This window comes from Geotrypetes seraphini, chromosome 9 (assembly GCF_902459505.1).
Source record: "Geotrypetes seraphini chromosome 9, aGeoSer1.1, whole genome shotgun sequence".
Taxonomy (NCBI): Eukaryota; Metazoa; Chordata; class Amphibia; order Gymnophiona; family Dermophiidae; genus Geotrypetes; species Geotrypetes seraphini.
Genome location: NC_047092.1, coordinates 84062408 through 84083900, shown reverse-complemented (window position 1 = coordinate 84083900; position 21493 = coordinate 84062408). Strand labels below are relative to the sequence as shown.

Below are 21493 nucleotides of genomic sequence, written 5' to 3'. Positions count from 1 at the left end.
TCTAATCTGAAGTATGGGCTATACTCTCACAGAAAATTTAACTTGAACTATTGTGCTGTTTGGTCAATCATGTGATGGTGCCATTTAGAAAATCATATCTCAAGCAAAGGTAGGTGCCGGAAATGTAGACCAGGTTTTCAACACCTACATTTCTGGTGCCTACCTTTGACATGAATTGTGTCTCCGGAGGCACCTACTGTTGCCTAATGCCATTTCTGGTGTTAGCCATGCCTACAGTAGCGTTAGGCGCTAGTTGACGCCTCCAGAGGCACGATTCCAGTGCCTTTAAATTTTAATTAAATAGCATTTGAAATGGTGTGTCCCTCTTAACTTAAGAGCTGATAGAGTGCCATTTATAGAATTTCCCCCACTGTGTCTAAATTAGGCTTTATTTTTTTGAAGTAGGTTGTGAAAAATGTATGGCTGTTTATAGCTATTTTGCATACTGTTTTAGATTCTTTATGCTGGGTTTTACTAAACAGTGGTAGAGGTTTCTATCACGGGTCAGCAAGGTAAGTGCTCCGACGCTCATAAAATTCTTATGAACATCTAAGCATTTACCTCGCTGGCCCGCAATAGAAACCTCTACCGCTGTTTAGTAAAAAAAAAAACAACCTTAATTTGTAATTTTCAGTTTATATTGTGCATTTCTTATCTTTTCATAACATTTTATGCTTAATTTTTTATTTTTAGGGTTGCATTTTGATTAAAGTTTGTAAATCACAATTGTGATTATATGCAGCCCTAGTCTAAATTCCACCCTATTCCATTATCTTTACTCTATTTGATATTTTCCTTAGAAAGAAACTGATACATTACCTTAAAGTCTTTTCTCACCACAGATACTCCCGCATCAACCAGTACTTGACAAACTCCTCTATGCCGATGGGAAGTCATCTTATGCAGTATTGTCTCACCACTAAATCAATAACAGAGGTAATAAGGATGATAATTTTTTTAATCATTATTACATGCAATGAATCCATTCACCAAGGTTTACTGTATTTAATATTCTGGCTGATATTCAGCATAAGTTAAGTGGCCGGAAACAGCCGCCAATCACTTAACTCATGTCTCAGTGGCTAACTGGGTATTTTTAGTGGCATTTAACTGGTTATTGCCATTGAAAATGCTCAGTTAGTGTAAAAAAAATTTTAAAAGCCAGCAAAAATGGGGGCATTCAATGTGTTCAATGTGCATGATATTTCCCAACATTTGGAACTTAAGCAGGCAGGCTTGGTGGACAAATAAGGTCACATAAAAAGCAGGCCTATCTTTGCCTGCTAAGCCATGGCCGGTTAAGTCTGAATATCACCTTAACTGGCCATGCACTAGTTGAAAAACCACAGATATTCAATGCCAAATACCAGAAATGGCCCATCACTGAATATCTGGGTTTAACACCAGTGGCAGGCAGTTAAAGTGCAGCCTTCTGCCAGCTTATTATCTGGGAGATTCTTTTTAAGGGTGCTTGATAAATCACCTAAATACACAAGGTACCACTAGGCAGTTTACAATACAAAAAATACTTAAAGTGATGAAAGGCCGTTTAATGATTAAGAAACAGATAATCAGAATGGGGTAGAGTGGGGGAAAGCAAAGGAATAGGGGACATATCAGTACCAGCCATCAGGGGAGGGATAGGTAGGTTGAAGTAGTCAAAGGAAAACCGAAATAAGATGAATTTTGATTTTCTTAAGAGATGGTAGGTTTCAAATGTAATCTGATAAGAAGCTCCACTGGTGAGGGGCCAAGATAATCAAAGAAAGTAGCAAGGGTATGACTAAGCCAAATCTGATATGGTGGTGGTAATGTCAAAAGGGAGACCTGCAATGAAAAGAGGGAATGTTTTGGGATATAGGAGGTGATAAAGAGAAATCTTGATTATACCACATTTCACATAACATTTATGTGGTTTACTGTACAATAACAATAAATGAGAAGAACATGTAGGAGGGCAGAGCTACAATTATTGATAGGACAGTGAGAAGGAATAGGGTAGATAGATGGTCTGTGCGATCATACAGGGCCCACCCCTGACCAGGTCCAAGAGGAAAATGAGAAGGAATTCAGTGAAAGGCATCTCAAAAGAGGAATGTTTTAAGCAAGGACTTGAACCAGTCTAAGGAAAGTTCCAATCGGAGTTAATAGATGAATCTTGAGAACTAATAATAACATTTTATATTTATATTTGACCCTTGCTGAGACTGGTAAGCAGTGTTTTTTGATTAACAAAGAAACATGATTGAACTTACATGAATTATAGAGAAACTTCAGTGCTTTGAATTGTATAAGCTACATTTTTGTGATGGATCCGAGTGATAAATCAGCATAAAGGGAATTACAGTAGTCAATTCATGAGATGACCAGGGTGAGGATTAGAAAACATAATACGGAGGATGTAAGAAGGGACTTGATAGAATGGATGTGACAAAAAGCATAAAAAAGGGTGTTAATTTGAGGGGTAAAAGTGTGATGTGTGTCAAACTATTCAAGAAATTTGTCAAATGATCTAACCAAACTGTATCGACCATTCCCAGATCCCGACGCATACTATAGCTATCAACCTTGTAATCTCCCTGGGAATGCCCAGGCTAATTTCTTGTTGTAAACCGCCTAGAACTGAAAGGTATTGGCGGGATAAAAGACATAAATGTAATGTAATGTAAACTGTACCCCCAAGACACAGACTATGTCACGATTGGAAATGGGGAGATTGTCAAGTATTAAATATTTGACTTTGCTGCTTATTCTAGCAAAATGGTACTTGTTTACTCACATTACATTTCTGGAATGACAACTTTTACAAACAAGGAATAAGGGTGAATAATAATGATAACAATTTATATACCACAATTGGAAAAACTTTCATGTCAACTGGGGGCAAGTGGAATCCTTGCTGGTGGACACAGTTCAATACACAAGGGAGCTGGAAACTTGAGTTTCGATGCATGAAGACTATCTTGGCAACAGCCCCCACAATCACAGCATTAGAGCATTAGCTCGCTGAACAGGCCACCAAATTGGACGATCTGGAGAATTGCTCCAGAAGGGGAAACCTGCATTCTGGGGGGAGTGCCAGAAATGTTGCCAGATCATCAGTTGGGCTCCCTTCTTACTTCCTGGCTACAGTAGAAGTTACCACTGCCTGCTGACATGGGCCCTGTATGCTTTGAACGAGCACATCGGCCGCGTGCTGTTATAGTCAAAGTGCACAATTACCTCCACTTTGCTTAGGAAATACCGAAAACACTGGGATGCCTTAAGTTATGAGGACCATCGCATACAAATCTTTCAGGACTATTCTTCAGCACTACAGTTTTGTCGGAAATGATTTCAACCACTTTGTGCTACTTTAGCAGAAAAAAAAAAATTGTTTCTTGTTTCTTTACCCAGCTATTTTGAAAATGTTCCTCAATGGTTTCTGGAAGATATTTGACTCAGTGGAAAAGGCGCAGGTCATGTTGAATACCCTGAACACATGAGCTACCTGTCCTATTGGTCTGCCTATGTTCCTATGCTGTGTATTTACTTTAAGAGCGTTTTTGTGGTACGCCTGTTGCTTGTGGTACCCTGCCTCCTATCTTATGTTTTGATAGGTCTTGATGATCTTGTTAGTGGTGCAGAGTGGGGACCTGCGCGTCCATGTGAATCTTTTACAGCGTGTTTAATGCTGTCCTATTTGGGTTTTGCAACCTTCATGGCCCTCTTGGGTTGTGAGGTTTGGGAGGGTGGGCTTGGGGATGGATTTTTTGTGTTTCTGTTTTCTTTGGTTATACTGCTTTCTTTTTTCTTTCACTTTTTTGATCCTTATTTTCTAGGTTTTCTTGGCTTTGTGGTTTGTTTTCTCTTCTCGCAGCTGGGGGAGGGGGAGGGGGAGGGCTGGGTGACCCTCCCCGGTTTTGATGGGTCTCTCTTGTAGACCCTTCTTAGCTCCCTCTCCCCCCCTCCCCCCCCCCGAGTGTTAATACCACCAAGCTTGTTTCCTGGAACATGGGGGGCATTACTTTGTTGGTAAAGCACACTAAATACTTCAAGCTTTACAGCGCCAAAGGGCGGATATTGCTTGTCTCCAGGAGACGCATCTTTCTGACTCAGAACATTTAAAATTGCAGCATTCCTAGGTGGGAGAAGTTTACTTTTCATCTTCTGGGGATAGACATGGGGGTGTTGCAGTTCTGCTGCGGAAATCACTACAAAGTACAGTTACACTTTTGCAGAAAGATTCTCGGGTACGTTAGCTTTTGTTAAACCTCAACCTGAGAGGGCGAGCTCTAACTTTGTTGGTTGTAAATGGCTCTGCATACAGAGATAAGCGGTTTTATAGAGATCTGTTGCGTCTTTGTACCACACAGCTGGATAATGTAATCGTGGTGGGGGATATGAATTTGGTTATGGACCCTAGCTTAGACGGGATATTGCCTAGATCCACGGGACTTCCTTCTGGAGGAGAGGGGGAGCATAATGATTTGCTGTCCTTTACTACGGCTTTAAATCTTGTGGATACATGAAGATCGCTTCACCCGAGGAAGCAGGATTATAAGCACCTCTCCAGGGCACATGGCACTTACTCCCGCCTGGATTATATATTTGTTCAACAGGGATTGTTTTCTCTGATTTCTTCAGTGACGATGAGCGAGATGTCTGATCACTGCATAGTATGGGTAGATTTGGATTCCCCGACTTATTATCATCAGCAGAGGGGGGTGGAGGTTTCTTGCCTATTTGTATAAAGACCCACATTTTTGGAAGTATTTGCATTCTAAATGGAATGACTACGTTACCCACAATTCACAACATCTTCAGGACCCTTTGCTGTTTTTTTCTGCTGGTACAGCAGTGCTCCGTGGGGATATAATAGCTTTTGTCAGTGCTTGCAACAAACGGCTGGCCACTGGTATATTGGGGCTAGAAAGACAGGTCTTGCCGGTTAAAGCTGCATATATAAGGTTCCTTCTCAGGCTAATCGTGAGGCTTTGCGGGCCACTCAGTTAACACTGGATACCATGATACACAAACGTACTTCTCGCATGCTGGTGTATAGAAAGGTGAACTTTTTTAGATATGGCAATAAAAGTGGGAACTAAGTTGCTTGTGCAGATCAACAAGGCCTGGGGAGGGTCCCGACACATCACAGCGATCCGGGATTCCTCTGGTGGGTTGCAATCTCAGCCAGAACAAATTTCTCATCTGTTTGAGGAATTTTTTACATCCTTGTATGCCGGAGGGAGTCCCCTTCTGAGGAGGTCCTTCAAGACTTCTTGCAACAGTCCCAGCTTCCTAGGCTTTCCGAAGCACAATTGGACACTCTAAATTCTCCTTTAACTGCTAAGGAGTTTCAAAAGGCCATTACTTCTCTTAAATTGGGTTCTGCACCGTGCTCAAATAGGTTCTCCAGAGAATTTTTTAAAGTGTTGCAGATTTCTCTGCTAGAGCTCCTTTTACATTATTACAGTGCAGTTCTGCGAGACGGTGCTTTTCCCAACCATACTAATACAGCTTTGATTACCTTGCTTCCTAAGCCTAAGGCTGATGCTGAATTGGTGTCCTCCTATAGACCTATTTCATTGTTAAATGTAGACATCAAGCTGCTTTCCACCCTTTTGGCGTCCAGGCTGACCACAATTCTTTCTGATTTGATAGGTGAGGAGCAGGTGGGATTTGTTAAGGGCTGCCAATCTGTTTTGAATGTTTGGAAATTACTTATAGCTATGGCCTATTGCCAACATCTTGAGTTTGCCAACATCTTGAGTTTCCTTCACTTGCAGTCAGCCTGGATGCCGAAAAAGCCTTTGATAAGGTTTGTGGCCTTTCCTGTTTGGGGTTCTTTCTCATCTAGGTATGCATGGCATTTTCCTACAGGCCATTCGGGCACTTTACAACTTCCCATAGGCATGTATCTTGATTAACGGGACCCACAACCACTAGGGGTCACTCGGAGAAATTGAAAGGGGACAGGTTTAGAACAAATGCTAGGAAGTTCTTTTTTACCCAAAGGGTGGTGGAACACGCTTCCGGAGGAGGTGATAGGCCAGAGCACTTTACAGGGGTTCAAGGAAGGTTTGGATAGGTTCCTAGAGGATAGGGGGATTGAAGGGTATAGATAGATCTAGAGGTAGGCTATAAAAGTGGACAAAAACCACTTCACAGGTCACGGACCTGGTGGGCCACCGCGGGAGCGGACTGCTGGGCAAGATGGACCTCTGGTCTGACTCAGTGGAGGCAACTTCTTATGTTCTTAGGTCTTCCCCCTTTCCTTTTTCCCAGGGCATTAGACAGGGATGTCCCCTTTCCCCCTACTTTTTCTTTTAACCTTGGAACCACTGTTATTATTGATTAAGATGTCACCTGAAATTAGAGGGGTCCCTTTGTCTGATGTTCAGGTTAAGGCGCTCGCTTATGCAGATGATCTTTTGTTGGTACTTACAGAGCTGCGAATGTCCTTGTCTGCTTTATTAAACATTATTACATTATATTAGAGATTTCTATTCTGCCATTACCTTGTGGTTCAAGGCGGATTACAAAAGAGTTAAAGAAGGTGAGTTACAAAAGAAGAACATTGGTCATTTCTAGTAACGGTAAAGAGTAGATCAGGTAGTATCGGAGTTGGGAAGAAGATGGAAGGTATTCGTGGTGTTAAGACTTTTTCAGGGATTTCTTGAAGAGTATTGGAGATTTGGTTATCTAGTTTTGCTGCTTGAGTGGCCAGAAGGCCATCATATAGTTTTTTCTGTTTAATTTCTTTGATTGGAGGGTGAGTGAATGGAGTGTGTTTTTCTGTGTCTGGTTGAGGTAGATTGGATGAGGCGGTTGTTCAGGTACGTTGGGCCATTACCATTTATAGATTTAAATAGTATGCAGTAGAATTTAAATAGTATTCTTTCCTGAATTGGAAGCCAGTGGGAGTTGAGGTATGCCTCTGTAATGTGGTCATAGAAACATAGAAAGTGACGGCAGATAAGGGCCAAGGCCCATCCAGTCTGCCCACATCAATGACCCTCCCTTACCTCTCTGTGTGAAGAGATCCCATGTGTTGATCCCATTTAGTCTTAAAATCAGGCACGCTGCTGGCCTCAATTACCTGTATCGGAAGACCATAACATCGATCCACCACCCTCTCGGTGAAGAAGTATTTCCTGGTGTCGCTATGCAATTTCCCTCCCCTGATTTTCCACGGATGCCCTCGTGTTGTATGGGTTCCTTGAAAAAGAAGATATCCTCCTCCATCTCGATATGGCGCATGAGGTATTTGAACATCTCGATCATGTCTCCCCTCTCCCTGCGTTCCTCTTGTGTGTAGAGCTGCAATTTATTCAGCCATTCCTCATACGGGAGATCCCTGAGTCCATCCGGGTGGCCATTCGCTGGACCGACTCAAGTCTCAGCACATCTTTGCAGTAATGTGGCCTCCAGAATTGTACACAGTATTCCAGATGGGGTCTCACCATGGACCTATATAATGGCATTATGACTTCGGGCTTACGGCTAACGAAACTCCTGCGTATGCAACCTATGATTTGTCTGGCCTTAGATGAAGCTTTCTCCACTTGATTAGCAGTCTTCATATCCTCACTGATGATCACCCTAAGTCTCGTTCCGCTACAGTTCTTTCTAGGATCTCACTATTAAGAGTGTAAGTCTTGCATGGATTTTTGCTGCCAAGGTGCATGACCTTGTATTTTTTAGCATTGAAACTTAGTTGCCAGGTCCTGGACCAATGCTCCAGTAGGAGAAGGTCATGCGTCATACTGTCTGGCATTGATTTAATGTCAGGCTCTGTTGTGCTCTTGCCTACTATATTGCATAGTTTGGCGTCATCGGCGAATAACGTTAATTTACCTTGAAGCCCCTCAGCCAAGTCCATTATGAAGATGTTGAATAAGATCGGGCCCAAGACCGAGCCCTGCGGCACTCCACTGATCACCTCTGTCATTTTGGAGGGGGTGCCATTCACCACCACCCTCTGAAGTCTACCTCCAAGCCAGTCCCCACCCACGTAGTCAATGTATCACCCAAACCTATAGAGCTCATCTTGCTCAACAACCTGCGGTGAGGTACGCTGTTGAATGCTTTGCTGAAATCCAAGTACATGACGTCTAGGGACTCCCCAATATCCAGCTTCCCCGTCACCCAGTCAAAGAAGCTGATCAGGTTGGATTGACAGGACCTCCCTTTTGTAAACCCATGTTGACAGGGATCTCGTAGATTCCCTTCGTTCAGGATCGTATCCAATTGGTGTTTGATTAGAGTTTCCATTAGTTTGCTCACTATTGATGTGATTTTCACTGGTCTGTAGTTCGCAGCTTCCGTCCTGCATCCTTTTTTGTGGAGTGGAATGACATTAGCCGTTTTCCAGTCTAGCGGGACTCTTCCTGTGCTAAGGGAAAGATTGAAGAGTGTGGATAACGGTTCCGCCAAAGTGTCACTTAACTCCCTGAGTTCCCTGGGGTGTAGGTTGTCTGGCCCCATCAATTTGTCAACCTTGAGTTTGGATAGCTCACTGTAGACACTACTTGGCGTAAACTCGAAAGTGCAAAACGGGTCTACCGAGCTATCCCATGTCGGTAGCTGAGGGCCGGATCCCGGCGCCTCATGGGTGAAGACTGAGCAAAAGTATTCATTTAAAAGTTTAGCTTTTTCGGAGTCCGATTCTACATAGTTCCCGTCTGGTTTCCTAAGGCGTACTATCCCTCCTGTGTTCCTGTTTCTATCACTAATATACCTAAAGAATGATTTATCGCCCTTCTTGATGCTCTTTGCTAGATTCTCCTCCATCTGGAATTTGACCTCTCTGAATTGTTTGTAGTTGTTTAGTCATTGTTGCAGGGCAGGGAAGATAGAGGATGTTGCAGTAGGATTAGGGTTTGTAGTATGAGCTGGAATTGTGTTCTTTCGAAGAATTTTCTGACTTGTCAGGTTTCTCAAAACTGTGAAGGATTTCTGTTTTATTTTATTTATTTGTGGCTGCTTGGTGCAGCATCTGTCTATTGTCATTCCTAGTAATTGTAGGGTGGTTTGAATGGGGTACTTGATTGAGTTGATTTCTAGGTTGGTTAAGGTAGGGATTTTGTTATTCTCGAGGAGGAGGAATTTTGTTTTGTCTGGGTTAAGTTTCAGTTTGTGATCTTCCATCCAAGTCGCTTCTGTTTCTAGTGTTCGGTGTAATGTGTCTGTCATGGAGGGATTTGTTTGATCAAACGGTATGAGAATGGTAATGTCGTCTGCATAGCTATAGGAGGTTATGCCTAGTTTGTCCAGGTATGTACCGAGGGATGCAGTGTAGAGGTTTAATAGAGTCAGGGATAGAGGGGATCCTTGTGGTACGCCGCAGGGATTGGACCAAGGTTCTGATTTTTCTTTGTCCGATTTTACTCTGTATGCTCTGGATTTTAGGAAACCTTCAAATCATGAGTATACTTTATCTGAGATACCTATTGTGTCCAAAATTTGCAGTAGAATGCTATGGTCTAATAGGTCAAATGCTGTGGTCAGGTCCAGTTGTATGAGCAGCATTTATTTTACCTGTGCTGAGGTATTACCTGGCTTTGTCAATAAGGTTGCCTAGTAGAGTCTCTGTGCTGAAGTTGGTTCTGAAGCCAGATTGTGTAGGGTGGAGTATGTTATGGTCATCTAGATAGTTGGTGAGGAATTTGGCTACTAGACCTGAAGGGACACGTATCAGAACTTTGGTAATTTTCCTTAGGCATATGTTGTTTAAAGATGTAAAGCCAGGCCCTGTTTGTCTTTCTTTCTTTGAAAATACTACAAGGACATGTAAGTTTGAACAGAGATGTTGTGAAGTGAATTCAATTGTTTTGTTAAGCCGTATTTACAGACAGATTTAGATTAGAAGCTCTGCTGGTTAAGGCTTTTTCTGACCTTTTGGACTCCAGCCAGAGATAGAGGAAAATGTTGATGTCTTTAAAGTTTCATGTGATCTGTGTCCATATATGGTTTGTGTTTACGTCACATGCTGACACATGCTGACAACACTGATTCATGTAGAATAATATAAAAGATGTGAAGCTCATAATAAAATTTGGACATGTTTGGAGATCATTTCTTGCCTCTACAATATGTCCCCGGGTGCACCTGTCTTCCAAATGACAGAGAAAGTATGGGGCAGGAATTGGGGCCTAATCCTTTTCAGTTGGGGGCACGTCCGCGATGGGCAGATGATATCACCAATATTTTGTGAGTATTTCTGAATTTTTTCTGTTCTTTAATACTCACTAGGTAGTGGTGACCTGTATCCACCCTTTATTTTAAGTTCAAGCTTTGGGTTCTATTATGGAGTTTTTTGGGGGAAAAATCTCGGGGTACTTTCGGTAAGCGCCCCTCGTGAATATAAGCAGCTGCCATTCTTTCGGGAAGAATGAAATTATTTATAGAACCCCCCTGCCCACTCTGTCATTTGTAAGGTTAAAACTTTTATAGAGTATAAGATTTTATTGTCTCTTATTACTGTACCTCGCTTATAAGGTAAGATAAGCGAATATTTTTGCATTGTTATATTGGTTTTGTAATGAGTCATAAAGGCACTTAGGATTCTCCTAGACAAATGAGACTTGTACGGCTGTGTGTGTATGACATTTTTTCCTTCAGCTCACATCTTTCTGTGTCACCAATGTTTAATACTGAGGTAGGACGTGCTGTTATGTGGAATGAATTGAAAGTGCTGTTTGAATCAGTCTAAGATCTTTCCCTTGTAGTTTGTACACAAGCACTATTTCTTGTCTTCCTTTTGATCCTGACTAATTTTGTGCGTTTCTTCTACGGCTGCTTCCTTTGTGTTCTGTGCTGGATCATAATTTAAAAAAAAAAAGAAAAAATTCTGTTTCAGAGGCTTTCTTTCTTGTGCAGAGCAAAGCTAATCTGTTCTTTGCTTTCATTATCAGGGTCTGTGCATGAATGCTTTTGCCCCTTCCCCCAGACTTCTCAGTTTGGGCTTACACTGACCCCCTATAGTGTTTCTTTGAAGTTACTAAGCAGTATGGTGTGATTCCACTGCTTATCACTTATCTTTTCTCCGGCATTATCAAAACCACCATCTCTTCTTACAATACGCCCATCGCTCTTGTTGTCAAAGCTGATGGCATTCCCCGTTTCGTCCTAGATTTTAGGGCTGTTTTCTTATGTTTCTTCCTCTCCCCCATTCCACCGGCAGCCAATGTTTTTTTTTTTTTTTTCTGTCATTGTCTTAAAGAATGTTTTATTTTTGTCCCTGTTAGTGAGGCTTTTCAGCTTTTTTTTGCCTTCACCTTTAAGCAACAGTATACCTAGTGTGGAATGCCCCAGGGCTATGTTGACTCCATTGTCCTTCGGGCTATTCTACAGTCATGCACTGCCCCTCATGGTCCTATCCTTATTTTGTACATCTTTTTGTGTTCCATAATTCAGGAGACCTGTCAGGCTGATAGTTTGCACCTTTTATAATAGTTGTCTGTAAATCTGACGTGACATACCTGGGTTTTGTCCTGTCTCATGGTCAGAGGAAAATCTGCACTTTCCGCACTGCTGCTGTTCTGGGTCTGCCCTGCCCAGCTACCAAGAAAGACATGCTTACTTTTCTTGCTATGATTGGTCACTGCCGCCAATGGATCTCTGCTTGTTCCTTCTATGACCAGATTTTGAGACAGACCCTGGTTTCTGAAATGACTGCTCTTATCAGATGGACTTATGAAATGTTGGATATTTAAGATGTGCTTTGGTTTCTAGCTCAAGTCTGGGTTTTCCTGCTTATGCCCACATGTTTTATCTCTTTGTTTGGGACCATTGTAACACCATGAAGGGAGAACATGGCGGTAAGTTACGCTCTGTTTCCTTTTTTTTATAGTCACTCCTGTTCAAGTTCCCTGGATGCATGTGCTATGGTAGTCACGATGTACAAGCCCTTCTTTTAAATGGGCTCCTGGGTCTCACGGGTGAACAGGATTCTCTTCCTCTCTTTTTTCACAGCTTCAGTCCTTTGTTACCCCCTTCTGAACTTGATGCCTGGCGTTTGGCAGGTGCCCAAAGCCGCCCTTTTGGACGGACTTTGGTGCAAAAAGGGAAACCCTAGATACCAGCTGCTAGCTCTCCCTTATTCATTGCCCAATATCATGGTATTGGTTATCGTAGTGCTCGCTCGACATTTTAACTTCTTGCTAGTGATATTTTCATTCTTGACCTTTTGCTCCTTGATACAGAGATATATAGTTCGATAATTACAGCTGGCACGGTTGTGAATTGAAAATAAATTGGAAAATACAATTCCTTTCTATTGTTTTAGCTGAAATTAGGATGTTGCTAATTTAAAATGTTTTGTCCAGATTTATACATAGCCATCCCAGATCAGTTTTGGCACAGATATTTCTAATGTTTTCCAAGGGTCCTCTTTATCACTGCAGAGATAGAGACGCTCCAAAGAGACATTAGCTTTATGCCTTTTTCCAAATATGAGATGGTTATGATATACATTATTTGTTGTTTTGGTTTTTTTTATATCAATGTGTTTATTTGCAGAGTTAAATTCAGCCCTGCACACTTGACAGATGGAGTAATAGCTCCACACTTAAAACTTTGTTTTGTTTGTGTCATGTCTACTTGTTTTAGTTTAGTGGGTACCCCAGGATACATAATATTGGCCATTTCTAGAGCTCTTTTTCCACTTCTTACTAGCCTAACTGCGCAATGTTCTTTTACTTATAGCTTTTATATTCTGAATATAGTTTAGTTAGGGGTTATATGTTTAAGAAAAAGTTTTACTTTATACAGCGTTTATTTCGTGGTGTTCCCTACATATGATCCATTCAATATACATTTCTGAATACATTCAGTACATCAGTATGGTCTCTCTGAAGTGCATAATAAGTTATATGCAGCACGCAAAAACATATCCTTTTGGATTGTTCAATTAAGAACCTTAAGTAACTGAGTATTGTCTCTCTTTTGCCATAGCTATATCAAGTAAATGAATTGGTATTGTTACATGTTGCCACATTCAGTACAGGCAACATGGTTTCTCTTGTTTTCTATCTCTTATTTGGATCACATTGGAGTACAGCTGCTGAATGATATTTGGAATGCTTTTCAAGCATCTCTTTTCAAGTATCTCTTTCTGTATGCACAGACATCTGGCTGCTCTCCCTTTGAGGTTCTCACAGGATGACCTTTCCCCGCCCCATGGGTAGATTTTCCCTTGATACAGGAGGAATACGTCCAAAAGCTCATTGAAATATTAGGTCTTGTTCAAAGAAACGTGTCTTGCACTTCTCCTTTCTCTCCACAGATTCCTACCCATTTTTTCCAGCCTGGTGATTGTCCAGAAGCTTTCCAAGGATCGGAAGCAGACGGATTTCCCCTTTGGCCTTCCCACTACTGTGATCGCTGTGACCAGGCCCGCTGCACTCACTGAGGAGTTTCCTGTTTGGATCCACGCAAGTCGCTTGAAGAGGGTTAACCTAAAACCCCAGAAGCAAGTCTTCCCTGCGCAGATTTCACCTCCTCCAGTGGAACAACATGATGATCTCATTGCAGCATTCTACCAACTTTATCATTCTCTTACTGGCAACGCTGCTGCTAGTTTTTCTCCCTGTATGGATCATTTCTAACTGGGTCTACAGGGATGATGTGTTTTGGGTCCGCGACACTTTATGCCCATACCCATCTGTAAATGACACTCCTGCTGTAAACAGCACCCCCGGCATCTCTTTGCGAACACACGTTAAGCTGGACTACTCCCTCGCAAAGGCTGTCCTTCAATTGGAATCCAGAAAGACAGACAGTATGGTATAATTCCAGCAGTGTGCAAGTTGCCACCTTCTCCTTTGAGTATTGTGACATTGTGGACTGTTCATCAATTGATATCCCAAGGCTGTGCCATTGGTCCTCAGAGATTCCTAAAACTAAGGACATATATATATATATATATATATATATATATATATATATATATATATATATATATATATATATATATATATATATATGTTACTGACTCACGTTGGGGGATAAGTGTGCATTCTGGGGAGCGGTAGGGTGGAATATTGATACTGACTGGGCTTATAAACTAGAAAATACTCTGAAAAACAGTGGACCAAAATGGTAAATCATTGCTTACTTGTATGACCTTTCATAAGGTTGGACACTGTTATAGGAAAAGTGTTCCTGCACAAATTATTAAGCTTTCTCTTACTATTGACAACCCTAGACCTACTGATGAAGGTATGTACATTATGGACATGTGGTTTAAGGGTGGTCTAGCTATCCGACCCATCAGTTTTCTTATGGGATCTATCTACCTCCTCTAATTTTACCTATCCCCTTTGTGCACTGTGGTGTTCTAAATACCTTTTGCTGCCAGGACAGCAAAAGCTTGATATTGCCGTTACCACCTATAAGGGTAATTACACATGTCATGTTTCTAATCTGACACAGGGTAGTTTTGTAGGTAATTTACCCCCAGGTTATTGTTCTGTCTTGGCTCATAGGTATGCCCTATAGTTGCTACATCAGATTTGATATTTACTGGCTTTATGGAGACTTTTGGCTCCGTGTTAAGCTACCCAGCCAGTGGATAGGCCAGTGCACTTTAGCTAAGGTTACCATGCTCTTGCATATTCTTTCTGAAAGGCATCCTTCCTATTCACATGGTTTTTCCTTTTATTTGTCTTGATATAAATCTGATCACATGTATACATAGATGCTATAGGGGTCCCAAGAGGGGTCCCAGATGAATTTAAGGCCCGAGCTCAGGTTAAGGCTGGGTTTGAGTTCCTTATTCCCTTTATTACTATTAATAAGAATGTTGATCGGATTAGTTAAAATTATTATAATCAGCAACGCTTTGTGAACTACTCTAGGGACGCCTTACAAGGTATTACTTATCAATTAGGCTCCACTTCTCAGATGGTTAAATCATGTGGCCCTAGCTATGATTCTAGCTGAAAAATTCTCCTCAGTACTTTAAGCTGTTGTACTTTTCTTTCTGACAATATAGGTCCTACTATGGCCATTCAGAAATTAGCAGACCTCTTTGCTGAGCTCAAATGTAACTCTGATTTATCTAATTCTTGGGATCAGCACTTTAGTTGAATGCAGGGTTGGGTAAAAGACCTTTTTATTGTTATAATCTCTATTATTATCTGCACTCTTGTCTTGACTGCTCATGTACTGTGTTATTTGTATTACAGCTCCTAAAAAAAAACCCCTCCTTGAGAGACATATCTAAAGTATCACTCCCTTCCAGCTCATGCTGTGTATTTATGACGTCATTTTCATGACGTAAGAGGGGATTGAAGGGACACGTATCAGAACTTTGGTAATTTTCCTTAGGCATATGTTGTTTAAAGATGTAAAGCCAGGCCCTGTTTGTCTTTCTTTCTTTGAAAATACTACAAGGACATGTATGTTTGAACAGAGATGTTGTGAAGTGAATTCAATTGTTTTGTTAAGCCGTATTTACAGACAGATTTAGATTAGAAGCTCTGCTGGTTAAGGCTTTTTCTGACCTTTTGGACTCCAGCCAGAGATAGAGGAAAATGTTGATGTCTTTAAAGTTTCATGTGACCTGTGTCCATATATGGTTTGTGTTTACGTCACATGCTGACACATGCTGACAACACTGATTCATGTAGAATAATATAAAAGATGTGAAGCTCATAATAAAATTTGGACATGTTTGGAGATCATTTCTTGCCTCTACAATATGTCCCCGGCTGCACCTGTCTTCCAAATGACAGAGAAAGTATGGGGCAGGAATTGGGACCTAATCCTTTTCAAGACCTTCTGTTAGTTTGACATATAGGGGTATTGAAACAATTGGTCTGTAATTGGATGGTTGGACTGTTGGTCCCTTTAGGTCTTTTTGGATTGGGGTTATGATGATTTCGCTGAGATCAGTTGGGAAGAGGCTGACTGTGAGCATGGTTTATATCCATTGTTGGAGTAGAGTAAGGAATTTTGTGCTGGATATTGTTAGGAGGTATGATGGGCAGTGGTTGAGATCACAGGATGCGTGGCTGTACTTTTTGTAGAGTTTGTTGAGTTCAGACCATTGTATATTGTGGAATTGGGACCAAGTTCTATCTGCGGCAGTTGATTCTTTTTCTGTGGGGTGTATTGTGAGTTCAGTTAGGTGGGTTGGAGTACAATTGAGGGTAGCTCTGGCCTTCGTGATTTTATTCTTGAAGTGTTCTGCTAGGAGGGTGGCTGGGAAGGAGGGTATTGTTAGTAGTCAGGTAGGGTTTGGTGTCAATTAGATCTTTTAGTATTTGGAATAGTTTTTTGGTGTCTTGGGTTTCTGTGCCTATTAGGTTGGTGTAGTGTATTTTTCTCTTATCCTTTAGCTTGTATTGTATTGTTTGTTAATTATCTCCCTTTTTGATACTTTCTCTGGGTTTACTTTGAATTATCACAAGTCTCAGGCCCTCCATTTACTCTCTGGGGTTCAAGAATTTTGGTTGGGTCCCTTCCCTTTACAGTGGGCGCCAGATCATATTAATTACCTAGGGGTCTTTATTCCAGCTCAACTCTCGTCTATATGCTTTAAATGCACATCCTTTATTACATGATACTGCTATAAAATTGAACCTTTGGCAGGCCTACCTTCTTTCCCTGCTTTGTAGAATACATTTATTCAATATGATTTTGGCGTCTAAATGGCTGTATACATTTCAAATACTGTCTTTATTTTTGAAGGTGTGTGATGAGAGGAAATTGTGAAAGTCTTTGCAGTCATATTTATGGCTGGGAAGGAGGGTGAGGCTTCCTTATTCTATTATATGTACCTCTGTTGCATATGGAGGGTTGGGACTTTTGAACATCAGATATCTTACTGTTGCTTGTGCCATGCGATATGTCAGCGATTGATACCACTCAGCTGAGGACTTTACTGCAACTAGACTTGAACTGTCTTTTCTGGACACTGCACACTTCAGTTGCTATCTTCATGTTACCGGGCTCCACCCACCACCTATTGTCTCGCTCTCCCACATACTTCCTTCTGCTGATGCTGCCTGGCGTTGGATCTCCAGATGTCATTATTTTTCCATCAGAACTTCTCCATACCTGGCTAAACAACATAATCCCCAGTTTCCTATGGGTACCTCTTCCTGGCCTTCCTATGTTGGGAACAGAAAGTTATTGACTATCTTTTTCATGTTCTTATGGAAGAGGGCCGAATGAAGCATTTTTTGGATCTACAACGGGAATATTCCCTCTCCCTTAATGATGTTTTCCCTATCTCCAACTACGCCATAACATTGGAAGCCTGAGCTGGACTGATTTGACGGAAGATGTTCAGGAGGAATCGGGCTTTCTTTTTACCTTGCAGACACAATATTAAGACAAGTGTAGAGAGGGCTCATTCAAAAGTAAAGGTTCTAGACTTTTGAAAAACCTATCTTTGTTCAAATGGGGGATTACATCAAGGAATTGTTGTCTGGATAGGAACATATGGAAGAAGCAGTAAAGGGTGGGCAAAACTGAAAGGAGCTATTGTAAGGGCATCAAACCATTTTGACATTTTATGTTATCTTTCCTATTCTAATTGTAGTTCCCCCCCACCTGTGGCATACCTAGCATATGTGACACTTGGGGCCCATCATTTTTTTGAACCCCCCCTCATCTATATGAAAAATATTATTTTTAGTAACAATCCACATATCGCACAACAAGAGTGTAACTAGGAAAAGGCAGCATCTTAAACACTGCAGTGAGCACTAGAACACCAACACATATACTGTAAAACTAAACAAGCTAAACAAGCCAGATCCCACACAGTCAATTGATCCTGCATAGTCAATGCCAACTGAAAACTATGTCCTTTTCATACACACAGAACAGATACACCCTCGCTCAATATGAAATAATCACAAACTAAAAATAGAAATATGTAGATAAAAGTTAAACTGAACCACCAAGAAACCAGACTCTGCATACAATGTAACACCACAACACCACAAAAACAGTGACACATGTCCCCTAATACTGTGCAAAACATAAAGACAGTAGATGTAAATTTGAAAACACTGATACATAACAATCACCACTTTAAAAATTAACAAATAAAAATAAAACAAATAATGAGAAATAAGAAAATATAATTTTATTAGACTAATCCATTTTTCAATTAGCTTTCAGAGGCCAAATCTTTCTTCAGAACAGTACAGTATACTGCTGTTATGGTGTCCTGTCCTGACCTGAGGAAAGGGGTTTAGTCCAGAAATATTGCCTTATTTCCATTTCCTATTTATAAACGTTTATCAGTACAGTTACAATACTACTTGATTCTAAGTAAAGCAACAAAAAAAATCTTTCTACCTTTTGTCATTTCTGCTTTAATCATCTTCTTTGCTCTCTTCTTTCTATACAGCGTTTGTCCTCTCTCCCTTCCATGCAACATCTGCCCTCTATTTGCCCCTTCCACCCAGCTTCTACCCTCTCTCTACCCCTTCCATCTACTGCCCATACTCTCTCTGCCCCTTCCATCCACTGCCTACCCTCTCTCTCTTCCATATGGCATCTTCCCTCTTTCTATGTCCCTTCAATAAACTGTATATCCTGTGTCCCTTCTCTCCTTTGCACATGATTCATTTTAGCTTCACCACCTCCCCTATGCTTTGGCATATCTTTCTTTCTCTTCTCATTTCCTTCCTTTGTTCCCACTCCACACCATGGTCTGGTATCTCTATCTCCTTCCCTTCCCTCCCCCCATGCCCTGACATCTCTCCCTCCATGCTCTGGCACCTCCTCTCCCTGTGGTCTGGCATTTGTCTCCTTAGTTTCCCTTCCCTCCCCCATGCCCTGGCATTTCTCTCCTCTCCTTCCAACTAACCTCCCCCTCCATTATCTGGCATCTCCTTTTCTTCCTTTCACTTCCTCCCTCCTTCCTTCCTTTCCCCTGGTCTTGCATCTGTCTCCTTCCCTCCCCCCATGCCCTGGCATCTCTCCCTCCCCCCTCCATGGTCTGGTACCTCTTTTCCTTTTTTCCTTTCCCTCCCTCTCATGAACTTGGCATCTCTGGTTCCTCTCCATTGTCTTCTTTCTCCCTCCTTCCCTCTCTCTCCTCAGTTGGGTGATGCAGCAGCAGCATTTCTCCCCCCTTCCCTGTGCAGCAGTAGCATTTCTTCCCCCTCCCATTCCCTGTGCAGCAGCAACATTTTTCTTCCCTGCCCAGCATTTCTGGCCGGTTCCTTGCTGCAGCCAGTTTTCTATTCAAAGCCACGGGTGTCGACATCTCACCCAATCCGCGGTTGCGTCAGAAGCCTTCTCTCTGACGTCGTGACATCAGAAGGAATGCTTCCAACGCAGCTGTGGATCACGCGAGGAGCCGACTCCCACGGCTTTGAGCACAAACTGGGCTGCGGACACCGTTGCTGCTGGTTATTATGTTACTATGTTAAGGAAAGCAGCAGCAGCAGAATAGGGAGGGTGGCCGGCTGTGCACCCCCTTGGGGTATGCATCCTGGGCGGACTGTCCCCCCCTTGGTTAACCACTGCCCCCTGCCTCTCTCTTGTTTAATTAGTAGCTTACTAGTTGTGATCATCTATGTCATTGTTATTAATCGTTTTGTCTGTTTTTACCCATTTTATATTGTATATCGCTTTTAATTTTTTGAAATTGCGATACGATCAAATTTTTTAAGAAAGTAAGAGGAAAAGAAGGCTGCTTTGGTTTTCAAAAGTAGAAGCTGAAAAGGTAAGGAAAAAGAGGTTAACTGTCATAAAACTACATAAGCTTACATAAAGAAGAAAACAGGATAAAATATCTGGATTGAGGCTGGTTGAGTAGTCAGAAAAGCAAAGATGCAAATGGAAGAAAAAATAGCTGACATTTTTAGGTAGTGATAGGAAGAAGTGCAAAAGTGGCATTCTGAGACCCAAAGGTGAAGGGATAAATATGTAAAAGCAGATAAAGAAGTCAACTGCTTAACAAATATTTCTGTTCTGTGTTCACAGCTGAAGCACTAGGAGCGGGACTGTAGAAGACAAAAGCAAATAGGGATGGAAGTGCAGTAAACTCTGATTGAATTTCAGAGGATTGTGTTTGTAAGGAGCTATACCCAACTATACAAATTAGGGTAAATATAATCAATTACTGATATTCAATTCATTAAAATGCTATACCAAGAATACCAAAACATAAAATTAATTAAATGTTTAATTTATTAATTTCTTTAATTCAATTCATATCCTAAAAACTAACAAAATTTATTTCATGTTCATTTAAAATCTACAATAACAAGTAATACAAAGTGCAGAGTGCTACTAATGACAAAATCATAGGCTGGGAAAGCTACAGGTACTATCTAAAACTTTTAAATAGAATCCATCAATCAATCTTCAAGGCTCTTAATGATGTTAAGTATTGAAGCCATTCAGACCCAATAAAGCTCACTTAACTTGATGATGAGTCAATCAAAGTCCCAATATCACCTTGAGTTGTAATGCATAGACTTCACCAAGCCAGTTGTTCCTTATATTCATGATCCAATAAGAAATGCTTAATCAGTTCCGAGGTTCTCTCTTCTTAATCCTTATTGTTTTCCAGTTTTAGGCCAGGATTCACTAATCTGCCAGATCGGGCCTGATCCTGGCAGGTCCGACTAATTCAGAAAAAAAAAATATGCAAATGGGGGCGATCAGAGGAACGTCCCCCTCTGCCTGTATGGATCGCGCATGCGCAGACCATAGGAGCAGCAATTTTTTTTTTAACTTTTTTGTACTTTAGATTCATGCCGACTCTCCTGCCACAGACTGACCCAAACGCCGCCACCTTCACTAACCCCAACCCGCATAGCTCCCAGAAAACTGGTCCCGCTCTTGCCAGCTGCTACCCGCACCTTGCCGCTATAATAATAATAAAAAGATAAATGGAGCCCGAGGTTTTAACCCGTTTAGAGCCTGCGGGTTAAAACCACGGGCATGCACTGCGGGGAAGGGTGGGAGAGTCGAGGCAGGCAGGAAATCATGGCAGTTCGGGGCAGGCAGGAGAAGAGCATCGGAAAGACAAGCAGCAGGAGATAAGAAGCAGGGCAGCATTCGGGGCAAGCAGGCAGGAAAGATTGCAGGGCAGAGAGCAGGGCTTCCAGTCGGAAAGACGTTTGACTGGTTCCCAGCAGTTGCTTCTTCAGGTGATCGGCCAGCCCAGTCGGATCAGAAATTTGGTGTAGTGAAGCGGGTCGCTGTCCAATTTGCATGTATTTCACCTCATTTGCATGCATGGATTTGAAGCGGATCGCAGGAGAGGTAAGTGAATCAGGCCGGATGGAAATTTGATAGTAAAGGGGTTGCAAACCGATCGGTACACGATCGGTTTACTTTGTGAATCTAGCCCTTAGTTACTTATATTGTTCAATCAGCATAAGTCTTTAATTGACTCATCATCAAATTAAGTGAGCTTTATTGGGTTTGAATGGCTTCAATACTTAACATCATTAACAGCCTTGAAGATTGATTGATGGACTCTATTTAAAAGCTTTAGATAGTACCTAAAGCTTTTCCCAGCCTA

At 41.6% G+C, this 21493-nt stretch overlaps 1 protein-coding gene across 1 annotated transcript in view; it reads right to left on the bottom strand.

Moving 5' to 3' along the window:
* Nucleotides 1-21493, bottom strand: part of DGKI (diacylglycerol kinase iota) — a 1086779-nt gene that overhangs the window by 32307 nt on the left and 1032979 nt on the right. Inside the window, exon 28 of the mRNA XM_033957757.1 lies at nt 820-919. Within this exon, the coding sequence (XP_033813648.1) occupies nt 820-919 (100 nt within the window). The remainder of the gene's footprint in view (nt 1-819; nt 920-21493) is intronic.